This window comes from Thamnophis sirtalis, unplaced genomic scaffold (genome assembly GCF_051295495.1).
Source record: "Thamnophis sirtalis isolate CommonGarterSnake01/CBP01778 unplaced genomic scaffold, rThaSir2_p1.2 scaffold_3, whole genome shotgun sequence".
NCBI classification, from domain to species: Eukaryota; Metazoa; Chordata; class Lepidosauria; order Squamata; family Natricidae; genus Thamnophis; species Thamnophis sirtalis.
Window position 1 is genome coordinate 68,302,508 of NW_028261383.1, and position 27,751 is coordinate 68,330,258.

General features: G+C 39.5%; 2 protein-coding genes across 4 annotated transcripts in view; both read left to right on the plus strand.

Annotated features, from left to right (window-relative positions):
* Window positions 1-17,168, plus strand: part of SUSD3 (sushi domain containing 3) — a 54,452-nt gene extending 37,284 nt beyond the window's left edge. Inside the window, exons 4-5 of the mRNA XM_014061334.2 lie at window positions 1,648-1,815; window positions 16,855-17,168. Coding sequence (XP_013916809.2) covers window positions 1,648-1,815; window positions 16,855-17,071 — 385 coding nt within the window. The 3' untranslated portion in view covers window positions 17,072-17,168. The remainder of the gene's footprint in view (window positions 1-1,647; window positions 1,816-16,854) is intronic.
* A 5,732-nt stretch (window positions 17,169-22,900) lies between these two features.
* CARD19 (caspase recruitment domain family member 19) overlaps window positions 22,901-27,751 on the plus strand; it is a 33,929-nt gene continuing 29,078 nt past the window's right edge. For 2 of the 3 annotated variants that reach the window (XM_014061335.2, XM_014061337.2), the window contains exon 1: window positions 22,901-23,027. In XM_014061335.2, the coding sequence (XP_013916810.1) occupies window positions 23,012-23,027 (16 nt within the window). In that variant the 5' untranslated portion in view covers window positions 22,901-23,011. Of the gene's footprint in view, window positions 23,028-27,395; window positions 27,732-27,751 lie in introns of those variants that run through there. The other variant, XM_014061336.2, reaches the window with a different exon arrangement.

Below are 27,751 nucleotides of genomic sequence, written 5' to 3' on the forward strand. Positions count from 1 at the left end.
AACAAAAAAGAAATGTGCACAAAGTAAAGATTAGATAATAAAACTCAACATTCACTCAGCATTCGGGGGGGGCAAAATCAAATTATCCCCAGGCCTGACGGGCTAGCCAGTTCTTGAGGGCTGTGCGGAAGGCCTGGACGGTGGTGAGGGTACGAATCTCCACGGGGAGATTGTTCCATAGTGTCGGAGCCGCAACAGAGAAGGCTCTCCTCCGAGTAGTCGCCAGTCGGCACTGACTGGCGGATGGGATACGGAGGAGGCCAACTCTATGCGATCTGATGGGGCGCAGGGAGGTAATCGGCAGAAGGCGGTCTCTCAAATAGCCAGATCCACTACCATGGAGCGCTTTATAGGTGGTGAGTAAGACCTTGAAGTGCACCCGGAGACCAACAGGTAGCCAGTGCAGCTCACGGAGGATCGGTGTTATATGGGCGAACCGTGGTGCGCCCACGATCACTCGCGCGGCCGCGTTCTGGACTAGCTGTAGTCTTCGGATGCTCTTCAAGGGCAGCCCCATGTAGAGCACATTACAGTATTCCAGCCTAGAGATCACAAGGGCTCGAGTGACTGTTGTGAGGGCCTCCCGATTCAGGTAGGGCCGCAACTGGTGTACCAGGCGAACCTGGGCAAATGCCCCCCTGGTCACAGCTGAAAGATGGTGGTCAAAAGTTAGCTGTGAATCCAGGAGGACTCCCAAGTTGCGGGCCCTTTCTGAGGGGTTTAAATTTTGTCCCCCCAGCCTGAGTGATGGTATGGTGGTCAAATTTTTGGGAGGGAAACACAACAGCCACTCGGTCTTGTCTGGGTTGAGTATCAGCTTGTTTGCTCTCATCCAGTCTTTAACGGCATCCAGTCCCCGGCTCATCACGTCCACCGCTTCATTGAGTTGGCACGGGGCGGACAGATACAACTGAGTATCGTCCGCATATTGATGATATTTTATCCCGTGCCTTCGGATGATCTCGCCCAGCGGTTTCATGTAAATGTTAAATAGTAGGGGGGATAGGACCGACCCCTGCGGCACCCCATAAGTTAGGGGCCTCAGGGACGATCTCTGCCCCCCCACTAACACCGACTGCGACCTGTCCGAGAGATAGGAGGAGAACCACTGCAAAACAGTGCCGCCCACCCCTATCTCCCGCAGTCGTCGCAGAAGGATACCATGGTCGATGGTATCGAAAGCCGCTGAGAGGTCCAGGAGAACCAGGATGGAAGCATGGCCTCCATCCCTAGCCCTCCAGAGATCATCAGTCAATGCGACCAAAGCGGTTTCTGTGCTGTAACCGGGTCTGAAGCCAGACTGGAAGGGGTCAAGATCCCAAGCCAAGCCAACTGTTCCTGGCTTGGCTTGGGATGGATGATCTCACTTTTCCATGACCTTGGAATGGGTAGCGACTCCCATTGGACCACATGAAGAGTAGTCTGATTCCCTTCATCCCAACCTCCCCTTTTACCTCCCTGCGTGTCCCTCCCCTCATTGCTTATGGCGGACTGGCATCTGGCGAAGTATGGCTGGTGTAGTAGGATGACAGTCCTGACGGAGACTTGATGTGATCTGCTATTGCAGATGTTTGACATTAGTCACATTTGCACAGTACACATCTGCTGTGATCTTCTACGGATGATAACAGTGCCTCTTTTTAACAGGGATATGCAGTTCTGGTACCAGCTGAGAAGTGAAGAGCTAGAAAACATGCAAACAGCTTACTTTGGTTTGAAAGGCAGGAATAACAACAACAACAACAAAAATATTAAAATCCAGGCAGAGTCTGATGATGGTAGTAATGTGGTGTATGACAACCAAGGCTTCTGCAGGTAAGGAAGAGACCAATTGGTATTGTGCTGCATTTCCTGAGCAGTTTTTACACATGACTGGACAATCTACTTACCACACACCTCTCAGTACTCTTTGTCATTTTTGTGTACAGCTCCATCTTGCAGAGTGCCTAAAATGACTCTGTCATTCAAAGCTCTGTTGAATGTTCTGTTTTCCACACAGAAACCATATTGCAAAATAAACCTCTAGATCATTTTCAGAGTTGCTCCTCGAGGCCTTCACTGCATTCCTTCCTCTAATTTAAAATGCACCACTGTAGTTATACTGTGCAGTTTTATTTATGATAATGCTACATGAGCTATAAAAGTTAAACTGCATCTCCAGTCATTCCGCAGATCTAGAATCAAGCTGCATATTATGCTCAGTGCATGGCATGCTAGTTTATCTCCCACATTTAATTTCATCCTTCCAGGAATGGAAGAAATGGAGAACAACTGACAGTAGAAAAATATTCAGCCTCTTTATTTGTCTGTGTAACAGCCAGTTGATGGTTAGTTCTCCTGCAGGACTTGTAATTGTGGACCAAGAAGTTGTTCCATGCATACCAAAGGTGAACCGTTGTGGCATCAAACAAGAATAGGGACCATATTCATCAGATTTATTTGGGTGATAGGGGGAAAGTAGTCCAATTTGACATTATCAGCTTTAGTGTTTTTACTAACACTCCCAAGAGTGTGTATCTCCTCCCATCATACTGTAATAGTATAGAAAACCTATATCTCCTTTATCTTTAATTATATTTTTAAAATGATGTGAAGCTTCAAGTTGTGCATTAAATATAATGCATATGTTTAACCCTAAATGAACCCATATGATGATTTACCTTTGAAAGTAATCATAGACTGTTTATAGTATTTGTTACTTAGCTAAATAAAAGTTCTCACAATTAGTAAAAAGATTCCATTTTTTAAAATAAAAAATGCTAAATATAAATAAAGGAATTGCTTCACTGCTGCAATTATGCTGGGAAATTAAAACCTACTTTCACTATTTCACCAAGATTGTTCCCTTTTAGAGAATCCAAAATCTAACACAGGTGCAAACCCACCCACCCCCACACACACTCATATAGGAATGAAAATGTACGTAACAGGACAAAATTTGCGAGAATTTTGTCTGTTAACTACTTAATGCCATTTCGTCTCTTTGGAAGAGAAATCTGTTTAAAATTGAGCTTCATTAGCTGCTCCATCTTGTTTCTGATAATGGGAAAAGTTCTTACTGCGGCATCTTCCACACTTAATTTGTGAAAGTATCACTGCCGTTGTCGCTGCTAGTGATAGAAAGAAAGCTAAGTGTAAAATGGCTGCTGTGCCTTGCAGTAACTTACAAAGGTCAGAGCAGATAATATAATAGCCTGCTGCTCCCACTGTATGGCTATCCGAGTCTCCCTAAAAAGCCAGTCCTATGCACCCCATTAGTTAGTGCTGCCTTGTACTGGATCAGTTGGAGGACTTCCAGCATTCAATTATTCCTGCTGCAGTTTCCAGTCTACCAACCACTGGGCCAAAAATTGCCCTTGTAGAAGGACAAAGGAATCTCCTTATGGCCTCATTAATACCACTTTAGCTCCATATGAAACCTTTTTTATACCATATCAAGCCCTTTGTCCATCTAACCCAGCCTTGTCTCTGCTGACCAGCAACACCGGTCTTTCTTATTCCTATCTGGCCTATCAATTCAGGATGCCAGGGATTGAATTTATGACCTTCCCAAGGGGCAAAGAAACTATTGTTCTAACTTACCTTTATTATTTGGGTTATAATGTACATTTCTAGTATAGTATATACCAGTGGTGGGATTCAATTTTTTTACTACCGGTTCTGTGGGTGTGGCTTTGTGGGTGTGGTGTGGTGTGGCTTTGTGGGCATGGCAGGGGAAGGATAATGCAAAATCCCCATTCCTTCCCCACCCCACTAACCTGATTTCCAGCTCCGTTTTCCTGTTCAGGAAAACAAAAGAAGATCGGCTGGGAGGCAGCAGGGCGGGGCCAGCCTATTTGCCAGTTCTCCAAACTACTCAATATTTCCACTACCGGTTCTCCAGAATCTATCAGAACTGGCTGAATAGCACCCCTGGTATATACACTTTAGTAATAATCAACATCTTTGTTTTTCTCCATTTTTGCCTGGTAGTCATTCCTTGCAAAATTATTGTTACCAGTAACTCAAGGCAGTTCTTCCTAGAAGGTCTGAGATACTGATATTTTTTAATCTTCCAAATACAGGTTGCCCTTGACTTACAACCGCAATAAAGCCCAGCATTTTGATCCTAAGTCCTAATGGTTGTTAAGTGGGTTACCATTGTGGGTTGACTCGATTTTCTGACTGTTTTTATGATAACCATTAAGTGAATCACAAGTCATTAAGCAAATCCTGTGGTCATTAAGCATGTATGCAATAGGTGGGTGGGGTGGATTGCCATTTCCTGTTGGAAAATAGTTAAAAAGTCACAAATCATAGCCACATGACCGCAAGGTACTGCAACCAGTCAGAAGAGATTAAGACCAAGCTGGGTGAGTGGGTGAGGGTCTATCACTTACCACTTTGCTTGGCATATGATTGCTACTGTCTCTAATGAATGACTGGCATACGATAGCAACAGTAACAAAGTGTATCACCTCAAAAGAGCAGCATATGTCCATTCCTCTGGGCTAGCTGCTTCCTGCTTACGTTAATGATTAATCCCAAAGTTTTAGTGATGGTGTCATACTCCCACGACCATGGGGGCTGATTTTTTGAGCCAACTTGAGCCATTTAACCAATTAAAAACGAAGAGGGGGAGTCAGTAGAATTCCCAAGCTATGATGGGCCTAAGAATGTGACTAAACACAAAAGAATAACAAAGGAAATGGAACTGGAATTAAGGTAGAATCTTCCATCTTAACTTTAGGTTTAGTTTGATTTGTTTTATTGATTAGTCTCATGAGCTGCCCTAAGGATACCTTTGTCCCATGAACCAAAGCAAACAACATGCGATATTTTTTTTACTACATCTATTTCAGTAACACTGAAGATCTGTATATGGCACTCTCTCTATATCAAATGATATATTGCCATTGGTCCACTGGATTGTGTGGAAAATGAACCTTGAAGCTGACAGATGAGATGCCAGTTTTGTGTGTCACTTAAGGGATATTGTATAATGAATTAGATAGAGTCAAATGATTCGAACACATAAATTGCTGTTAACAGCATGGCAGTAAAGAGGAATGATTGGAGTAAGAGCAATCTCAAAAAGGGTCATCATGTCTAATGTTAGAAATCCAATTGGAAGACAATAAATTAGATGTCATTTTTGCACCCTATTTCCTAGATTCTTGTCCTCACATAACAATTGCTATTTTTTTTTAACATTGTTATGCCTCTCTAAGCTAAGACAATGTGCCAAATAGCTAAATGCTCTGGAAACCTATGCCAAGCTTTTATCCACCAAGGGCAATTCCTTTCTTTATTATCCTGAAAAGAAAGAAGCTGTCAACTTTGAACATTAGACAGTCCTCACATTTATCTTAATTTATTTTAACAAACGGCTGAAAGTTTCTTTTCCGCTACTTGGATGTTATTACAGCATCCTGCAAAGCAATGCCTTTTTTTCCCCAACATGGGGGCAAATATATCAATAGTTTAAATGGTTTGCCATTGAAATCCTGGATGGTCAGAACAGAAATTTGTTATTCAGAACCAAATGAACTTACTGCATGGGCTCATTCTCCCATATGCTCCTTCTTCTTTAAGTATTGCTGCAAGAAATGAATTTAAACCCTTTTTCTCAAGTACTTGCCCTCCCTTTTGTTACTATGTGATTTGGCCACCTTTAGATGTCAACATGTTAAGGAATGTTTAGATTTTGGCAAAAAAAATGTTTAATGAACAGGGGATCCCTGGAGGCTAGAAACAAACAGAAGTGTTCAAAAATCCAAGAATAAAGTTATAATGAATAATGAAGCAATGCACTTTATTTTTTAAAAAACAAAGGAGGCTAATCACTGAACATTAATTCATTCCAATCAGCAGTGTAAAAGCTAACCCAGAGATCCAAGTAGTTAATACTAAGCTATGAAGAATGCAGTACATTCAATTAAAGGAGAGAGAGGGACAAAGAGTGAGTTCAGAGAAGGGCAGGGAAGAGATGATTTCTAGAAGCAATTGATTCTAATGGAGCTCACACAGAGTTCAACTATATAGGCAGAAAAAACAGAAAAATCAAAGTAGAAACTAAACACACCAGAAGACTTTGTGCCAAGGCAGTTGAGCAGTTCAATGTAATGCCAAAAGAGTCTGAGGCATGCCAGCAAGCAAATAAGTCAGTAGCTTTTGAATTCAGCATTAATGGCTCTTGCCATAGTAGAAAGGGCAGGAGACTTAAAGGTGTGATGTTAAAACTTTATCCAGAGCAAAGACAAAAAGTGTAAAGGGCAGGGGTGGGTTGCTGCCGGCATTACTGCCAGTTTGGCGTGCAAAAAATTGTGTGCATGCACACTCGCTTCGCTCATGTGCACACCAAACACGTACTTTGAGCTCATGCAAATTTGCACCTAAAAAGGTCTGCGCATGCGCACAATCTTAGAAAATGCAAAAAATAAATAAATTGCTGCAATGAAGATTGTTCTGTGCATGCGCAGAACCAAAAATCAAGATGGCGGTTCAGGCAATAGAACCGGTTTGGGGGCGTGGCAGGCCGAGTTACTACCTACTCGGCTGAACTGGTCTGAACTGGTAGGAACCCACCTCTGGTAAAGAGACAGCATTCATAATGTCCACTTGTTTGTATGGGCATCACTTGTTCAGGGAAAGGCAGTACAAAAGGAGATTTCTGCAGAGAAAGGAAGATTAGCGTTTTGGGGCGGAAGAGTAAGTCAAGTCAATGTTTCCTGGAGATGCTGTGCTGGATGACCTTTCTTGCTGGGGTAAGGAGTTACCCAAGAACACAGATAGCACACATAGTAATACAATGGACAATACAAAGTACGCTGTCTTCTCTGAACACCTGTTCAGGAATAGCATAAAGAGCGCACTGTAACAAAAAGATCATTAGTTTAGGGATTACTATCTTCATAGAAATAGATGGGTGGTAAGGAAGAGTGGTAGGAACTATTGTTAACAAAGAGAATCAAAATGCAATTGTTTGGTTGTGGTATTGGGTTTGGTTAATCCTTCTTATTTTCAGGATTGACATAGAGGAAGATAGTCTAACAGACTTCTTGCAGGATTATCTGGGATGAGTTTGAGCCTGCCCATTTTAAGGACTGATGTGCAGTCACTTATGGTTTAGACCTTGGTTCTTATTAAGTGTTTGGAGATGTTGGGAGCTTAACCAGGATGATTGTGTACGCATCTTCAGGATGGAGGTAGTATTATTGACCTGAAAGGAGATGATGATGCATCCCCTCTTCAAGAAATCATTGGTCCAACTAGCACGTCTAGATAAGTGACAAATGGTCTCCAACCTTCCCTTTTTTCCTGGAACTCCTGAAATGATGATTGGTCAATGGAATTGAAGCAAGCAATGATTGAGAGTACAGGGCATGAAGGGTTGAAGACACCAATTCTTATTCCCCAACACAGACTTCTTTCCTCATACAGATAACCTACTTTGTCATCACCAAATAGCACCTGGCAAAGAAGGGTGAGACAAATCTTACCAAAGATCTAAACTGACCTCCTGAAGGAGGACTTTGAACTTAGACCAAGGGTCGCCTGTGGCTGCAGGACTGCAGGATCATCATCCTGATAATTTCTTATGAAACATCATTATATATAGTAGATGCATCCACCAAACTATGCAGTTGGTGAGCTACAGGTGGGTTTCTGGTATGTAGATTTGCAAAATAAATGTTTGATTTTTCTAAAAACTCTGTATTCATTTTTTTAAAAAAGCTAAAGAATTTTGATAAAAGTTATTGCTAGTTTATCTAGCTGAAATTGTAAAAGGAAAATGTCACTGGTTAGGTAATCTAATTGCTGGTTGAACAGCAAAAAGCCAATGGGCTTCATTAAGTAGGAGAGACTGTCTTCTGAGGATTGGTTGCACAGCTGCTACGTACCAATAACAAAGAAAAATATTTTGGTTGGTTGGTTGGTAAGAGCTACTGTTCGCACTGTTCCAGCCTAAGTATTTGCAGGTTATTTTTAGATGTTGATTTCTCTCTGAAAGACTTATATTATGGGAGTCTTTAAAAGGTTAAATCAGGATGCTTTTAGCTGAGAGTTGTAGTGGAGGATTTAATGAAAAGAAACACATTGAGCCTCCAGGAAAATTGCCATTGGGAAAAAAAAGAATAAACATTTGAAATGAAATGGATTATTGCCTGTGGGAGCTTACAAATAAAAAAAAGCAATCCAAGGTTCAAATCTTGACTAGTTCACTTGGAAATAAAACTACTAAATTCAAAGGGTTTTCTATTTGAGTAGACAAGGGCTTTAATCACCTGTTAAGATGCTACCATATATATTTTTTCTGCCACAAATTGACTTAACAATATACCTGGAAAAGGAAGCGCTACATCAAAATGAGTGAAATTGCTGTAATATGTTTATTTTGCAGTAAAGATCTAAAACATACAAGAAAGTAGAGCTGATACCTAATTATCAGGCTCCAGTAAACAAAAATTTCAGTTACAATAGATGTTTTATTGTTAAAAGCAGCCGCAAAATCTAATAACACTGCATATTTGAATAAGTGGCATTTGATGTCACAAAACTAGCTGTTCTATTCCCAGAAATAATAACTGCTTCTGTTATCTCACTTTGTCAATGAGATATCCATGCCATTTTTCTAAACTAGTGTTTCTCAATCATGACAACTTTAAGCTGTAGGGACTTCAACTTCCAGACTTCAACTCCCTAAGTGTGCTGGCTGGGAAACTGTGGGAGTTGAAGTCCCTATATCTTAAAATTGTCAAGGTTAAGCAAGACTGATCTAACTTATGTCTCAGATCATTGGAACGTTCTACATTCAAGGCAAATAAAAGGCACAGGGTTCTGCTAATTGTAAAATCCTGCTTGTATAATCATCACAGTCCTACAGCTGGTTTCCAAAACAGTCTTTCTTTCCTGCTGTTCATCCCACCCTGGAATCGGTTTATTGTCTCTATATTTGAAAGCTTTATTGTGTCCTAATGACTAAGAGAAATTCTATAACTATCTGCTGAGCAGTCCTTTTAGGCATAATGTTGTTTCAGAATTAGCATATAGAATTGCAACCATTGACACATTTTTGCTGATTTTTCTGATCTTTCAAAACACATTTAAATTACTATTCATCACCACATCTCAAGGCATCAAATACCACAATTTTCCCCTCCCATCCCATCCCATCCTCCCTTCCTTTTCCACATCTTCAGTCTTTCATTTATTTAACTTACACACAATTTTTGAAGGAACACAAGTAATACAGTTTTTAAAACAATAAAAGAAAAACCAGCAATAGTAACTAATTAACAGCAATAGGTTGCAACTAATTAGGCCGCATATAAAAGAGATATCACAAACAAATCAGCCTCTCCCAGGCCTGCTGGAAAACCAGGAATTGTGGAGTTCAAAAAGAATGTTGTTCTAGATAGAAGGGCTGATACACAAGAATCTATAAGCAGTTTCACTAATGGGCTTTGGAGCTGGATGGCTGCCAGATCTTATTGGATTTATAGATTTAATCTGTCTGTCCCCAATCTGGTGACCTCCAGACTTTTTAAGCATGACTTTCATCATTCCCCCTCAATGTGACTATCACTAATAATAAGTGGTATCTAGGATGCATATTATTGGGGCTACTTAGATTTATTACACGGCGATCCTTTAAGATAGGATAAAGTTTTCATATTAAATATGTAGGATTTTTTTTTTCAGATGCTGAAGTCTACATGGGAAATAACCAGGCCTAGAAACATTAGTACCTTTTTGCATTTTTATGGGTTGTTGGGAAACTGGGCTGGGAAATAATTTCACATGTAAATTACATATTTATTTTTGTGAGACTAAAAAGTACAAAAATCACTTGGTTTGTTGGTTTTGTCACCCAATTTCAGTGGCAAAATTAGGAAATAATCTGATGGTTACAGAGGTTAGACTGGAGGGACCAACCCTGCTTTATGAGCTCTATAGGCTTTGGAGTTTTCATATATATAGGAATGGAGGACTCATTAAAGTCATCTTAATGAAACATTCCCCAATATTATATTCAAGTAGTTGGAATTCTAATCAAAAACATGAATGAGAAAGGTAGACAATAAGATATACTACTCTGGTGTAGCCTCTGTTTTCTAATATAAAGTAATTCTTTCTTTTCCCTTCTGTTTTCTGTGCTCTGGCATTTGTTAAGCCTCAATCTTACTTTTACTAACTTGTTTTTTTTTCTAAATCCTCAATTAACACTTTTTTTAAAGGTTGTAGTACAAATTTCTGTCATTTATCTATTTAAAACTTCTTTCAGCACCTATTTCTGTGGATAGGAATAGTCTTTGAGGCCATAGAGAGCTCAGGGCAGTGAGAAAAATATTTGTTTGAAAGACCAGAAAGTATTAACAGTACTTGATTAGTTGGAGCAGCAGAATGGATCGATATAATGGAGTTCCCTGTGTTTGTATGACTTCAGTATCCAAGTAAATAGATAGGACAGTGGCCCACATCCTTTTGGGCACCAGGGATTGGTTCTGTGGAGACGTTTTTATACGGACTGGAGGGAACGTGGGTTCACATCTTGCCTGCATCCTGCAGATAGGGCTTCCTTGTTTGTGCGGCTCGGTTTCTGGCATGCCTTGGGATGGTGTTAGTCCATGGACCGAGGGTGCGGGGTGGGGACCCTTGAGATAGGAGATGTAGATAAATCACAGAATTGATATATGGCATTTTTATCCCTTTAGTGATTTGTCGATGTTGTTATTGTTGTTGTTGCTTGTTGTTGTTGCTGCTGCTGCTACTGCTGCTGCTGCTACTACTACTACTACTACTACTACTACGACTACTGTACTATTTTTATTAAGCAGGGCTGTCCAACTCCAATATGCCTCTGGACAACGTAAAGGAAAAAAATAAAATAGACTGTGAAGCACCCATGCAATTACTTCACAGTTTTGCATCACAACAATTATTAGTGAGGGGAATGTAGGATTCAAAACACCAGGAGAATGAGGTTCATGTACAACCGGTATGGAATATAACAGTTGAAAGTAAATAGCAAAGCTCTATGCCTGTTTCTTAAATAAGCAGAAATGATATACAGGCAGAAGGACTATATAACATGGACACCACTTTATTAGGACTTGTTTTGATTACACTTTGTATACCCCCTTGATTTTGGGGGGATATAGAGTAGCATAAAACTATTTTGAATTAAAAGATAGATAAATCAGTGATTTTCAGATTGTTGTGCAGTTTTGAGTCTAAATAATTTCCTTTTGGTGAAGACAACGAAATCAAACAATATTTAAAGTAATGTAATTCTGCTTTCTTTATATAGTATTATGCTGTTGCAAACATTATGCTGTTCCCTTGTGCCTGATTTTCTCATAAAGAATCTATTACTGCCACTAAAATGGATATTTTGGAACAAGAATTTTTGTTCCACTCCCTTTTGGAAGAAATTTATTTACAAAGCCATTTTTAACATCTGTCAGGAAATATATGACCACACTTATAATGTCTTAACTGTGCGGGCATCTTTTTATTGCTTGTGCTATTAACATAATTATCCCTTCTGGCAAGAAGCAATAATAACAAAGGAAAATTAAGGGAATTTTTCTGAATGCCATTGGTGCTTACTGTACTTTTTTCTTTTTTAAAAAGAGCAATGCAAAATAAGACCAAAACTACAGACACCAATCAAACTGTCAAAAGATACTGCTGATTCTACAAGTGAAATCTACATGTAAATACAGTTATTCATATGCATTTGTAGGAATAAAAATGCATATTTATGCACATGCCCATCCTGTTGTCATATTATGTACACCTTTGATGCATTTCTTATAAACTAAACTACTACAGAATTTAAAAGTACAAAGAAGTCATCCCTCTGTTGAAATGATAGCACTTACAATATCTACTGTAGTTTCAAATTTACAGATGCTGCTAGACCCCATAGTCATTGCTTGATTGCTGTAAGCTAAATGAAAGGTGAAAATTTAATTAACTGCTAGCTTATTACAGGAACTAATGCATCTCAATGTATTCTTCCATACAGTGAATGTGGTATAATCGAATGAGCAGTGTTGGTGACTCCACTTTCTCTAATTTTTGCAGTTAAGAATTAGGTTTAACTATATTTCTCAACACTGTCGATTCATGCATCCATTTCTCTACTAAGATTAAATTATCCAGGTTATGATTATTTTGCCACTTCTGTCGAATTCCTACCAACATCAGGGTCACTCCTTCCAGTTTCACACAATCTGTGACTGAGTTGCCATCTGCAAGAGAATAATGAAGTTTTAAGGAAAATAAAGCCAAAGTGAGTTGAAATATTCATAAAATGCACCCCCACCACCCCAAAAAATCTGCTGTATGATCAAATTCCTATTAGAGTTGTTTTCACAAGTCGTCTATTCCAGGTAACATAGACAGCTAGTTTGGTCTAGGAGTTAAGCCACCAGTTAGAAACCGGGTGAGTTCCCGTCCCACCTTAGGCATAAAGACCAGCTAAGTGACTTTAGGCCAGTCAGTCTCTGTCAACACAGAGAATAGAATAAGAATAGAATAGAGCAGGGGTGATCAAACTTGGGAACTTTAAGACTTGTGGACTTCAACTCCCAGAGTTTCCCAGCATGCTGGCTGGGGAATTCTTGGAGTTGAAGTCCACAAGTCTTAAAGTTCCAAGTTTGGATACCCCTGGAATAGAGAATAGAATAGAATAGAATAGAATAGAATAGAATAGAATAGAATAGAATTCTTTATTGGCCAAGTGTGATTGGACACACAAGGGATTTGTCTTTGGTGCATATGCTCTCAGTGTACCTAAAAAGACAAAATACATTCATCAAGAATCATAAGGTACAACACTTAATGATAGTCATAGGGTACAAATAAGCAACCAGGAAACATTCAATATCAATATAAATCGTAAGGATACAAGTAACACAGTTACAGTCATACAGTCATAAGTAGGAGGAGATGGGTGAGAGGAACGATGAGAAGACTAATAGTAATGCAGCCTTAATGAATAGTTTGACAGTGGTGAGGGAATTATTTGTTTAGCAGAGTTGATGGCGTTTGAGGAAAAAACTGTTCTTGTGTCTAGTTGTCTTGGTGTGCAGTGCTCTATAGAGTTGTTTTGACGGTAGGAGTTGAAACAATTTATGTCTAGGTGCACAGGGTTGTTGTGACGGGAAAATAAAAGGAAGGAGCATTAGGCTTGTTTGCCATCTTGAATAATTTACACAAATAACGGTGGGAGAAAATAATCTATATTTAATCAAATCGTTAATACTCTTAATATCTGTCATGAGTTTCTGGTGATCCCGAATCAGCAATGTGAGAATAAAATGAGCAAAAATAATTCGCTCAGAGAATATAGGGCTCTAATAGTAATTTGATAATTTAATTGATTAAATTATTAGCGATAAGTATTCTGATAGAAATGATTTGTTCAGGAGATTTCTTAGGAATTCTATAAACGTGGGATGTAAGAAATCTCCAGTAATTGTTGCTGTTAAAAACATTGTGATTGATGTTTTAATATAATTCCTAAAGATAATTGATTTTCCCAGTCCCCACTCTGTTCACAATTATGTTTTATTCTTATAAAAATCAAACTTGAGTCAAGATAATTTGATTTAGACAAATTGAGTTTTATTGAGATTTTAAGGTACAGATTTTAATGATGTTTATTCAATGTCTACCGGTGTTTTAAGCCTAATGTAATTATTTCAATGATTTCTTTTGTTTTACCCTGGCAAAAGTATTCTACCTGCTGTTTCTTTGACATAAAACTTCAAAGAATATTCTAGAGAAGTGTCTTTCAGACTTGGCAACTTAATGCTGGCTAAGGCATTATGGGAGTTGAAGTCCATATATCTGAAAGTTGCCAAGTTCAAAAAACAACTCTACACAGTCAGTTACAGAAACATAAGTTTGGTGGCTGGAAATACCAAAGATTTTTTAAATAATTTGTGTCTGAGGGAACTTTCTATTTGAATTACTATTGCCTTCTGCCACACCTTAAAATTGAAAATGATATTCTATGGCTTCCAGAAGCTAGAATCAGAGACAGACATAGCTGACAATCTCACCTTTCCCTTCAAATTATATTGTACATCCTTTCCTCCCTTGTTGGCCTTTCAGTTTCATTTCTGACTTTTATTATTTTGGGAAAATCCAATGCTGTATCCAAAGTCATTAATCCATTAATACAATGTCAGAAGCACAAAGTGTGGTATTCGGTGAATTATTTCCTGTAACTTGCATAGCTTCAACTCTCCCTAAGGCCATTGCAAAAGTGGTGTTTGAATGTCAGAAACAATAAATTAATAGAATTCCAAGGAATCCAAGTGAAGAATGTGCCATAAAGAAGGCTGTGTAGATGTGGATTATGCAAAAGCTTCTTTCCAGTAAAGGTCAGTATGAAGAATGCAAAACTGGTGCAGTTGAGAATAGACTTCCTAGTTTTTGATTCTTGGGTCATTGAATGGGAAAGTAGCAGAATTCCCTCATGGAAATATCAAGGCGCTACGGGCGGGATGAGGGTGCTGCAGAGAGATGCAGGAAGCTGTGGGAAGGCCACACCGCAAGCTGTGTGCGAGTCCAGACTAGGCTTTGGATCAGTAGTGGGTTTCAAATTTTTTAAGAACTTCTTCTGTACGTGTGACCTGCTTTGTGGGAGTGGCTTGCTGGCCATGTGACTGAGTGGGAGTGGCTTGCCAGCCATGTGACTGGGTGGACATGGCCAACTTGTAAAATGTGGTGAAACTCACTTAACAACGCTCTTGCTTAGCAACCAAAATGTTGGCTCAGAAACTCTGGCATTTGAAGCATGCAAGTCTTCAAGCTGTCAAATTACAAGACCCTTGCACCCCTAACCCTTTAGAAAAAAACCCCAGGGGTATTCAAACTTAACAGCTTTAAGACTTGTGGACTTCAACTCCCAGAATTCCTCCTCTCGCTCTTCATCTTGGTGATATGTGTGCGGGCTGGGGGAGGGAGCTGGAACCGGTTCTAAATGGCACTATAGATTTGTGGAACCTCTTCTATAGAAGAGGTTAGAACTGGCAGGAACCGCCGCTGTTTTGGATGCCCAGCACAGGCTGGGTGCAAATCAGAGGGAGAGTTGGGGAGGCCCAGGAAGGCCACGCATGAATCTACAGAAGTTAAGGAAGAGCTTGGAAGGCCCAGGGCAGTCTGCATGTGAGCTGAAAGATCCTGAGCCAGTGGAGGTTGCACACAGATGAGAGGTGGGAATGACTTATCAGAGCAACTTCTGATCTTTCCTGCTGGCTTCCCCATTGACTTTGCTTGTGACAAGCTAGTAGGGAAGATCACAAATGGTGATCACATGACCATAGCTCTCTGAGATCTTGTACTCGCAAGTTAGGCATCAAAGGACCCAAATTGCGATCATGTGACCCTGGGGATGCTGCAATGGCCAGAATTTTAGGGTCACACATTCATTTTTTTCAGCACTGCCATAACTTTGAACAGTCATCGAACTAATAGACATAAGTCAAGAGCTATCTGAAGTTCTTTCCAGAAACATGAGTGTTGATTGACATGAACTATTCTGCTTTGATAATCCATGCTAACTTTCCAAACTTCCTAGAATTTCCTCTGTCCCCAGACCAGTGGTGGGTTGCTGCCACTTCAGCCTGGATTGGTTGAACCAGTAGTAGCGCCCAGATGCTTCTGCACATGTACAGAAGCGTCGCATGCGCAGGAGCGCACCCAAACCGGAGGTAAAAAAAAAATAGCAACCTACTTCTGCCCCAGACCCATAGAGCAGAAATCAAATCAAATCAAACCTTTATTGTCAATGTACAACATGTGTACAATGAAATTGAATGAATCTCCCTTGGTGCAGCCCACCCCACCCCGAAACACAAAATAAATAAAAGAAAAAGAAATCACTAAACCCAAATAAGTAATAACTAGCACACATTCCCATATACATATATGTATATAACATTTATGTATATAATATATAGAACATTTGACTCCCTTGTTTATTCGGCAGTGAAATTTTTCCTCACCATTTTCAAGACCCAAATTATCTCAGTGAAAAAATGAATAATTATGTCTTCTAGCTTCATCCAGTTGTTATACAGTTAACAAAATTTTATATATACATTTATTTTGTGTTACATTTTTACTGATAAAGAGATAAAGGAAAACTAGTATAGATCTCTTTCAAGCTATTTAGCTCTCATCAGCTGGCCATACCCTTCTAGGATCCGAACTTGGGCATATTAGGCAGTTGTAGTAACCTCTAAGCCACAAGTTATCCTCACTTTATTAGCTGAACCAGGGGGGAGATTAAGTGTTTTTTCTTCTGTCAGATTATCTGGTCTACCCAAATATGGGAAGGAGCTGTGTGTGTGTGTGTGTGTGTGTGTGTGTGTGTGTGTGTGTGTAATATTTTATAATATATATGTATTATATAATTGATTTCTCTACAAAAATCTTTATTTGCACAAATCAAAACATGTTTCATTATTAAACTGGTTAATATTTTAAAATTGTCAAACATGTCTTGCCTTTATGCCTTTTCAGGGAATAAAGTTTATGATTTTAAGTACTTCTACATGCACATAACCACAATTGATTGTATTTCTCTATATTCTTTTATTGTTTTTTTTAATCAAACAGTACACATCTGGCATTTAGACTGGTTTTAAATGAATGCAACTATTGTTGAATAGATTTATAACTATTCAAGTTACAAAAGTATTAACTATGCATTTCACATTCTTATTTGTTGTGCTTTTAATTTCAAATGCCAGGCAAAATTGCAATACTGTAACTAAATTAAACCAAAGCTATTGTTTTTTTTCTCTTCTAAATAAATAAAAAGAATGTGTCTTCTTTGTTTTCCAGCTTCAAAGAGGATTGGATTAGAGACATGGCACAAACACACTCTTCTGGAGAATACGACGTACAAAATAAATCAGCTAGAACTAGTAATGCACTTGGTAAACATTTGGTCCCTGGACATAATGGTGGTGTACAGAGGATCCATACAGTACATGCAGTAGCCGTCTACGGGCAGGATAAAGATATACTTGGAAAACTGCATACTCACTTACCTGGATAAACAGCCTCAACTGTTAAAAGGACCAAAGGAAATTGTGAATACACATGCTTACTGAATGTGCCTTAAAAACAACATTAAAATAAATGTCTGTCTCTTATATATCTGTTGCGGTAAATGTCTGACTATAGCTATAATTTAGCAAATTGCCCAAAATATGGAAAACTAAATTCAGTTTCACAAAAAAGCAAAATAAAATGCATTTTTGACATTTACCAGGGCAGCGCATGCTTAAAAAACAATTAGGAAGAAATTACTTGGATTTGCACAAGCACAGCACCCCCTTTCATTAAAGAAGCACAATTTTATTCCATGTGAGCTTCAGTAAAAGGCTGTTGGTGCTTTAATGAATGTGACAGAGGCTGTACTCTGTTCCAAGGCACTTTGGAATTATTTTTAATGTTTGTCCATACCTGCAATTTCATATCAAGCTACCATTTCGACACTTTGCTTAAAAAATTAAAAAGGGATGACATCAAGAAAGGAATTGTATGTTGTTTTAATATGTGCTTCAATGTTGGATCTTAACAGTTTGTACCTTTTCTGCATGTGACCATCCTGATGATAGTGAGGATGAATTCTAACTGCAAATTTAGTTTACCTTCTCTTTATATATATATATCAAAAAAGAAAAATGTATTTTTTCACAAGAAGATGAAATTAAAATAAATAAATATATATTTTAATGAGAAATTGGTCAAGCAAACATGTTGGTTCAGTGTCCAGGTTGCATTATAATCTTCTATTTCAAGTCCTTTATCATGTGTCCTATTTGAGTTGTGGTGGCACAATGGTTAGAATGCAGCATTTCAGGCTAATTCTGCCGACTGGCAGCAGTTCGATCCCGAGTGGCTGAAGGTTGACTCAGCTTTCCATCCTTCTGAGGTCGGAAAAATGAGAACCCAGATTGTTGGGGACAATATGCTGACTCTGTAAACCACTTAGAGAGTGGTTTGTCTGTAAAACACTGTGAAGAGGTATATAAATCTAAGTGCTATTGCTATTATTATTGTTAGGAGAACTTAGATACCACTTTTCCATTTACTGAATGTCACAACAGCTAATGTAAAAATAAAGCAAAACTCTTTTGAAAACAAAAAAACAAGTTCAAGTGCAGCAACCTAATTTCAAAGCAAATAAGTGAAAAAGCTGCCATATCAATCAATTGAAACTGAAATTACCCACTGGTGGCTTTAATAAAAAAAAATCATAGGGTGCCTAAAAGGGATAAAATCAAGGTTATGTGAAAAAGAGAGAACAGCTTATTTTTTTATAGCCATGCAATTATCCTTTGAAGCACAGCTTCTGGTGATTATCTTAATAGAGGAGTTGGTTTGTTCTTACAGGTAGAAGAATAAAGATTGTGAGAGAATAGCAATTCTGAGATACCACCCTTTGATTTTTAAAAGTATTCAGTGATAATGAATTCTAACAAGTCAACAATAAAAAAATAAAAAATGCAATAATGGACAATACAAAGAAAAAAATAAGGCAAGGATGACAAAAAAGGATAGGGAAGGAATAGAAAATCCACACAATGAGGGGGGGGGGATTCACTACTTATTTATTAGATTTTTATCCTGTTCATATTATTTTATAAGTAACTCAAGGTAGTGAAAATACCTAATATTCCTCCTTCTCCCACAGCAACTCTGTGAGATGATTTGGGCTGAGAGAGAAGGACTGGTCTTAAATCACCCAGCCAGCTTCATGCCTAAGGCGGGACTAGAACTCACAGTCTCCTGATTTCTAGGCCAGCACCTTAACCGCTATATGAAACTGACTCTCACACATCCTAGTGCTAACTCATCCTCATGAAAGCCCTGGATCAAAGGTTCTAGCAGAGGAGTCGTTCAAAGTCTCAATGTCATATATATGGAGCAGGGTTTTTAGGTTGCTCCATGGAACCCTAAGATTCTTCAAAAACTTGATGAGTTTCATGAGAGTCTAATGACAAAATGAAGAAATTCATTTAGAATAATAGCATCATAGGACTGAAAGAACCTGGGGTGTCTTTTAGTCCACCACCCCCGCCCAAGGCTGGAATCCTTAATACCATCCAGGACAAATCATGATTTGGCCTCAATCTCTTCTTTGCATTCTTTCTATGGCCTCGGCATTTTTTCTGTATTGTGTGTTAATTTACGTTTATGATTTTGCAAATATTTTGGCAGCATAATCATAAGAAAAACCATACCCTAAATGTAGTAATAGAAGGAACAATGATAAGTATCAAAGATCAAAGATCTAGGAATAAATGTTCATCAAAGATGTATAATGGACAAAGAGATTCACGTATGATGCAATAAGGCAAACCAGAAATGGGCAGCTTGCTCCACTCCTACAACATAAGGCAGTACCAATCAGCACAAAGAAGCATCTCATATAAGGCCTACTCATCCCCACCCTATGTTACCAGGGCCAAACATGGACATTTACAACAAAACATAAACAACAGTTAGTCACCACAGAAATGAGATGATTGAGGAAAGTTGCTGGAGCGACCAGAAGAGATAAAATCAGAAATGAGACCATAAGAGAAAGAATTGGCATATCTTAAACTACACACAAAACGGTAAATAAAGTGGTTTGCTCACTTGGACAGCATGTTGTGGGAGTCTTATGCCAAACAATGCATATACAAAAAGAGGAGAAGGTCAAAGAACACAAGGCAGACCCAGAAGACGGAGAGACAACATCAAAACTACACTACAACAGCATCAAAAGTTGTAGTTTGTAGTTTTATTGAACTTGTATGCCACCCTATTCCCGAAGGGGACTCAGGGCGGCTAACAAACTAAATAGGGGAAAGGGGAAATACAAAAAATGAAAAGACAGACAAATACAAACAGATTAAAAACTTGTCAACAGCCGCAATCATTCGAGTGGGGCTGGGAACTCATCAGCCCCAGGCCTGCCGGAACAGCCAGGTTTTAACGACTTTGCGGAAAGCCTGAAGGGTGGCGAGGGTCCGGATCTCCATGGGGAGATCGTTCCAGAGGGCCGGAGCAGCCACAGAGAAGGCCCTCCCTCGGGGGATCGACAAACAACACTGGCTAGTTGATGGAATCCGGAGGAGGCCTAATCTGTGGGATCTAATCGGTCGTGAGGAGGTAATTTGCAGAAGGCGGTCTCTCAAGTACAAAAACAATGGTTGAGGCTGCCAGAAGAGCAAGAGCCAAAATTTTGTTTCTCCCCTGATATCTGAAATGGTAAAAGAGGAAGAAAATAACTCATAACTAGTAATTTCTTTTTTTTAAAAAAAAGTCTTACTGAATTTGAACACATCAATTTTCTGCACTAAAGTGTTGCAGTTATCATAACCATCTTGCAGATGTTGTGTCTCCAAGTCAGGACTGATTCCTGATGACTGCCTAGCCCTGGACATGTCCCTATAATTTTCTTAGCAAGAATTCAAAAGCAGTTTTCCTAAAATGGGACTAGAGCTCATGGTCTCCTAGTTTCTAGCCTGGTATCTTAACCATTACACCAAACATATTGTTGCTAGGGAATAATATAAATGAAGAAAAACTAAAACAAAAAACGATATCCATGTTTATCAGAAAATTTGAACTTTGAAACTCCTTGTTGCTTAGCTACTACTACAGTACATGCATCTTTTACATATAACAGAGAAAACAGGAAGAGTAAGCATGTAAAAACTAGCAATAGAGTGATGACAGATAATGCTTAAGGAAGTGGCTGCTGGGGCTTCGTAGTGGGTTTTGTTGTTCAGCATGTGGTCCCAAAAAGAGAAATAAACAGAAAAGCATTTTCAGCTAGAGAACAGTCTCTATCCCCATCAGAGACAGATAGGCACAAAAATAAGTAATACAGCACATTCCTTTTTTAAAAATCCAAAATAGAAATAATACCACCAACAATAATCAGAAACAGCACAAAGAAACCAAGCCTTGGGAAAGCAGTAGACTTACAGAAGGAATATTATTAAAACACTAAGATTTATTTAAGCAATTTTGATCCTGCAAACTACAAGGTGCTTTATAAAGAAATTGCACTCAGACAATTTGGTGATGATTATCTTCTGTTTCTCCTGTAAATATCTTTTGTTTATGATAATGATGTCCCTGGAGCTTTAATTATTGCCCATGTAAGAAATTATGTATCATTTAAAATATGTATAAGAAAAATGAAAGGAGATGAGTAAACCCAGCAAACATATAAACTAACACATTTAGAGAATTATAGTCTTCCCGTTCTTATCAGTTAATGAATTGGAGCAGGCTGTCTTGCAGATTGCTTTAATGTGCAAAATATCATGCAGTTCTAGAACTGTATGGTTCTTCCAGTTCTACCTCTAATTGTCTAGTAGTAACAACAGTCAATAATGCTATGTGCACTTTGAATACTTCTACTGCCACAGCTTCTACTCAACCTGTTTTAATGGGCATATCTTGTTTGCATGACATAACAGTATCACAAGAGAGACAGGAAATGATCACAAGTAACAGTATTGTTAGGAGCCTCCTGTTTTTATCAGGCTCACCTAGACAGTTTTAGGACCAAAGCTAAACAACACATTATATAGTAAACTCTGAAGGTGATACTGATTGCAAACTCCAACTTCAGATATTCAATACTCCCTATGCCACCAATAAGAATTCATTGAACATAGAGCAAAAAATTCACAAGTCTTACGATTGTCGTTTAATCCCACACTCTGAAGGTAGCAAGCTGAGTTCCCAAAGTTTGGAATAGCACTGACAATTATTTCCATATTCTGAAGATAGCGAGCTGAATTCTCAAATGGCACTAACTCGGTATTTTCCTTCTAGGATAATCTTAGCAATTTAGCTCATTGAATAATGGATTGTGTGGTCCCTGTTCTGCTTCTACCTTCACTGTCTGAAACATTAGTATGTCTTCAGTGGTGCCTCTTGTCTCTTGACCTGGAAGATCAGGTGGGTTTAAAGGATCCTCTTCCCAGATAAGTGAAAGTTGTTTTTACTTACCGATAGAATACCTGTCCAGAGATTCTTTGGGGGAATCGTCTTTAAATTCCATGAATCTGAAGGGGGCCATTAATCCAGTCCTATGTTTGAGTCCATTCATGGGTTATTTACAGGTACCCAATTTTTCAGAGTATTTCCAGGATTTAAGAACATTTTGCTCATGAAACAGATGATTTCCCGCACATCTAACCATTTTGTTTAATGGCTTTTAGGTTTGTAGAATGATCTACCTACAAATTTTAGTTGGTTATTATTGTAATTATATTTCTATGCAATTGAGAACAGAAGGATACCCTTTATTTTGAGGGTGCATCATAGTGGGCATGTTCGCTCTTCTTTTTTAATCTTAATGTCTAATTTGGAGTGTTCAATATAAATATTGTTACTCGGTTATTAATTGAAACTTTCTTTGTAGTCGATTAAGTGCTTTTAACTGGGTAATATAAGTTAATAATTAATTAATGGAAAGGATTGTACTATAGAAGGATTACTTTCAAAAATTAATGTAGGACAGCATATTTAAAAACATTATTCCAGGAAAGAGAAGGTTTGCTGTGGGTATATCATTGTTTTGTCAACAGTATGCCAGTAAACCTTCAGTTAATCTCATTTTAAGCCTATAAGGATGATTGAGGATGGAAGAAAAACAGTGTACAGTCAGGCTGGACAACTTTCAATAAAAATAACTATACGTAGGATTTTTAAAACCTGAATGAAACCCAAGGGCAAAGAAATATCACTGGGTTACACACCCCCTCCCTTCGCTGTATGTATTTTTCCAAGGGCGAAAAAAGGACCCCTGGTGGCCAAAACTTTAATAAGGTGACACTCAAATTTTACTTTCACTTTTCCATAAACTCGTCATTAAACTTCCGTTGCTGGCAGCAATTGAAGGAGACAATTCTTCAGCTTGCCAAATTTAATGGGCTTCTTTCAGTCATAGCGGGAAAAACTGTCAAACTCATAGACAATGATCTTCAGAAAATGTAAGTGATAAGATTCCCCCTCCCCCTCCCCCACGAGGATGCCTTTTCCAACCAGGCTGCTGAGAGAATTGTGTTCTTGTTTTTTCAAGACAATGGAAGTTTTGCTGAAGGGATTAAGAGAATTTATGGACAGCTTTAGGGGAAAAGGGAGTGCCTGCTTAATCTCAACTTCCTTTTTTGTGTGTGGATCTAGTCTGCTTATTTTTTGCTGAGATATTTCAGACTTTATATTTATAACTTTTAACCATGTAAAAATCTATTGCATGCAAGAATATCCAGGGAAAATGCTGTATAATTTTTCAGCACAAGCAACTGCAAGTAATCTTATTTTGGACTGAATTTATTCTTCTGTGGGAAGTATTTCTGATATTATTTCTGGGCAGGTCAAGATAGCAGTTTATTATATAAACAATTATATGCACTACAATTATATATTTGACTGTTAGCTTTTAGATCTGCTAACCAAAAATGGGTCTATCTTTAGAAGTACGATTGTGACTTGTAAAGGATAGGGATATGGGGAGAAGGAACTCCAAGAATCTTTTTGAATGGTTTCTCTTGCTGCCAAGTTTAGAACTTAAATCAAGAGTTTAAGGAGGGAGAGGTTTGTCTCAACCAACATCAGCGCTAATATTTCTGAAGGTTAAGTGGGAGGACTTTTCAAAAGCAGCTTTCCATATATAGGCAGCAACTGGAAACCTTTTTCTATAACCTTGGTTATAAAAATCTTCTTCAGAGGTTATTAAGTTACAACTGTGATTCCAATTGACCAGTCTCATATGTTGGTTCTACCACAAAACCGCGGATGACAAAATCGCGGACAACGGAAGCGTGTCTGTGACGTCATCACAGCGCGACGAAAAAGATCGAAAAATGTAAAAATAAAGCGAAAACCTTACCCTAACCCCCCCAAACCTAACCCTAAACCTAACCCTTAACCTAACCCTAAACCTAACCCTAACCCTAACCCTTAACGTAACGAAAAACCTAATGCTAACCCTTAACCTAACACTAAACATAACGCTAACGCTCTAACCCTAACCCTTAACCTAACCCTAACCCTAACCCTTAACCTAACCCTTACCTTTATGTGAATCGGCTTGCTGTAATTTAATTTTTATTGCAATTTTTCAATCTTTTTCGTCGCGTTGTGATGACGTCACATACGCGATTTCGTCGACCACGCTTTTGTGGAACGCGGTTTTGACGGGTCACGCATATGTTTCCAGAACTTGGAATGATTTTCAGTACTTCCTAGTGACTGGGAAAGTTGTCTGTAGCATCAGGTGTATTAACCACACCCCTAGGCAAAGCACAGCAAAGAGCCATGAACAGATGAATCACACACTTCTCCTTATTTTTTTGTTAGCACATCTGTGACATTAAGAAGTGAGTGTGCACATTTCGCAAGGTCCTAACATGTTGATTAGTGGATTACTGAACCAGAGAGCCATTTCTTCTCAGAACTTTGGCTTTACCATATCTTGCCTTGATTTTCAACTGTAAAGTCCAATCAGTTCTGTCCACAGTTCTAAATTTGGCAATGTTTACACAATCAACTAATCTAAGCTGATCTACAATGTGAAAAACAAACTTCTGAATTGTTACCTAGTTACACTTCGATTGAAAATTCTGGAACTTGGAAGTGTTGTGGCCCGCCAGCGGCCAGCGGAGCTGATGGCAGACTCCGACAGTGAGGAGATCGGGGAGGAATATGGGCCAGTCCTGGAGTCTGGGGAAGGCTCTGATGAGGGCTCTGCTTCAGAGGCACAGATGGGGACAGGGCCATTTGACAGTTATCAGCTGCATTTGGAGTTGCAGATCAATGGGACAGAAGAACAGCTGGAGCCTGTTCCCAATGTGCGCATGCGCACAGTTGCCAGGAGAATGAAACAGTTAAGGAAGAAGGGCCGACTCGGGAATAAAAGCACAGGTGGACAGTGAATGGCCCCTCCCATAGGGAATAAAGAGGAGCAAAAGGGGAGTGGAGTTTGCAGAAGACAATTACTTTGCTTAATTAGTGTGAATATTTGTTTGTGACTCTCAGAGGCTCCTTGCCAAGTATTTTCTTGTACAGCATTGCGTTTGGAAGATATTGGCCTGGCAGCTCTCCAAACTTGATAAGGTCTGTGGATATAAGTTCACCCTTGAAAGACTGTTGGCCGCGACTTTGCTGGATGTGAATGAGGAATCCATATTAGCTTAATAAAAAGGGGTTTTGTTGGGACAAGAAGTCTGCTTCATGATTTTGTGATGCCTAGGTCAGAACAGGAAATTTATTCTAAAACAGGAGTCCCCGACCCCTGGGCTGTGGCCCAGTATCGGGCCGTGACCTATTTAGAACCAGGCAATGCAAGCAGTACGTGAGTGCACCCGCCTCCCCGGTTCCACTTGCGTGAGAGGTGGGTGCTCTGTCTCACACCTCCATTTGTGCAACAGGCGCATGCACTTGCACAAAAGGAACTGTAAGTACACGCGCCTACTGCTCACACTGAACTACCCCTCTCCCCCCCTATCAGTCTGCTAAGCCAAAAAGGTTGGACATCATTGTTCTAGAGTACCCAGGTTATAGAAACTAGTTCTGCATGTTAACATGCATACCCAAGCCCAAAACACTCTCTCTAGATGCTCGTCCACAGAACAGCAAAGAAATCAAAATAGTAATGTTTGATAACTCAGCCTCCTAACCTTCTGAAGGGCAAAGATAGCTGTTAATTAATGCTTTCATGTCACTGGAAGGGGTTGATTTAATGAAGCAGCCATGCAGCTTAGTCAGTCAATGTTCTGGTTATTATATGCTCTTAATTTCCAAAATTCAATTGTATTCTAGTATGGTCAAGAAGTTGAACCCAAGGTCAAACTGTGATCTTGTTTGAAAAGATTTCCACTGAATTCTATGGGATTGCCCAGGCAGGAAGACAATATTACAGTATTTCATGTCAGGAAATAATCTATACAAATTCAATTTGGATGAATGAGCCAGATTTGCAAACACAAATCTGATCCACCTTAATCCTCCTTGTATCTTCAGGCAAAGGTTTTTATGACTATTGGTCATAAAAGTTTGGAGGAAAAAAGAAAGGAAAAACCTGGGAGAAAGTTACTATAAATCAGATTTAAATATCCTACAGAGAAGAACTTGTCCAAATTAAAATCCCTATGTTTTTCTTCAATGTTTATTTGAACAGCCCAGCCGCCTATTATGTTTTAGAAACATTTAATTAAACAATGTTGTAATCTGTCCAGAAACCTTCCATTTCAGGCATTATCATCACCTCATGTGAAGAGAAGAGCAGGAGCCCTTTAATAAGAGTGCTCTTCTCAATGGATTCCTTTACCATTGTTTGTTTCATTACATGTTGGTCAAAGTTAAAGCATCCACAATAATGAAATGGTGATGTTAATTCAACATTAGCCCTGAAGCCAGTTTAATGTAGTGCATAAGTAATCAGGCTAGAAATTGAGATGGTGACGTTTAGTCTTGCCTTGGGCACAATGTCAGGTGGGTGGCCTTAAGGCCAGTCACTTTCTCTCAGCCCTACTGATGAAACAATGGCAAACCACTTCTGACAAGCCTTGCCCAAAAACTGTAAAGTCTTGTCCAAGTAGTGTCCAAGAATTGGATACAATTGAATGGAAGGAAGGGGAAAAAAAGAATCCATACAATTGCAATTAGAGGCTCCAAATTTGATCAGATTCAAGAGCTCCCAACATACACATGCAGAGCAACATCTGTATCATTCCAACCACTGGGCATAACTCAGCAAGTGCCCTATTGAACTCAAACAGTCCTCTGATTCAAGGGGACCCCAATTTAATCCTTGGCATATCCCTGGACTTGGATAAATGCTTCTCAGACAGCAAAGGCAGAATGGTCGGAGTACGACGGTTTTTATATTCCATGCACATTGTGAGGCTCATTCTATGGGCTCCTGCTTCGTTCTTGCAAATTCATTGTACATTTGAAAAAAAAAAACCAGATGTATCACTTATTGCTTGTATGTACACTGTGAGGACAAACTCCTTGTGTGTCTAATCACACTTGGCCAATAAAGAATTCTATTCTAAAAAGGCCTAAGAACTGCTGGTTTTGTATTCAGACACAGATGCCTTTCTAATGGCTTTTTAGAGGGGGGGGTGCACTTCTTAAAAAGTAGGTTCTAAGAGCGACACACCCCCCCCCCAATCCAGCCGCAGTTGCCCGCTGACAGGCCGAGAGTTATCTTAATCGCCTGCCATTTTCATGGATCCTGCTACATACGGAGACTTAAACAAGCTCCGGCCAAGGAGCAGAATACCGTTTCTGTTTGTGTGTCCGTTTCTGTTTGTGTGTGTGTGTGTCTCTGTGTGTAGATCCAAGCAGCAGCGCTTTAGAACCAGCCGCGAGGCGGAATGCGAGAGTTTCGACTCGGCTTTTCCAATCCCCTGGCCAAGTCTTCAAAGGACAAGCGGGGAGGAAAGAAACTTGCTGGCCGGGCGGCGGCTCCTATCCCACTTCCTCCTCCGCAGCTTCTGACAGACTTGCAGGAAAGGCACGGGGACGAGGCCGGCCTATAATCAGAGCCGCGCAGCTGGAGGGCCTCCTAGCCTCTCGGGAAGGCTCGAGACGCCCTCGGGGCAGCTCGGAAGGGAGGGCTCGCCAGCCGCGGGACAAAGACGCTTCCTGCCTCGCCACACCGGCTCGCCTTGCCGCCATAATGCCAGGTCAGTAGCTCCTTTCCCAG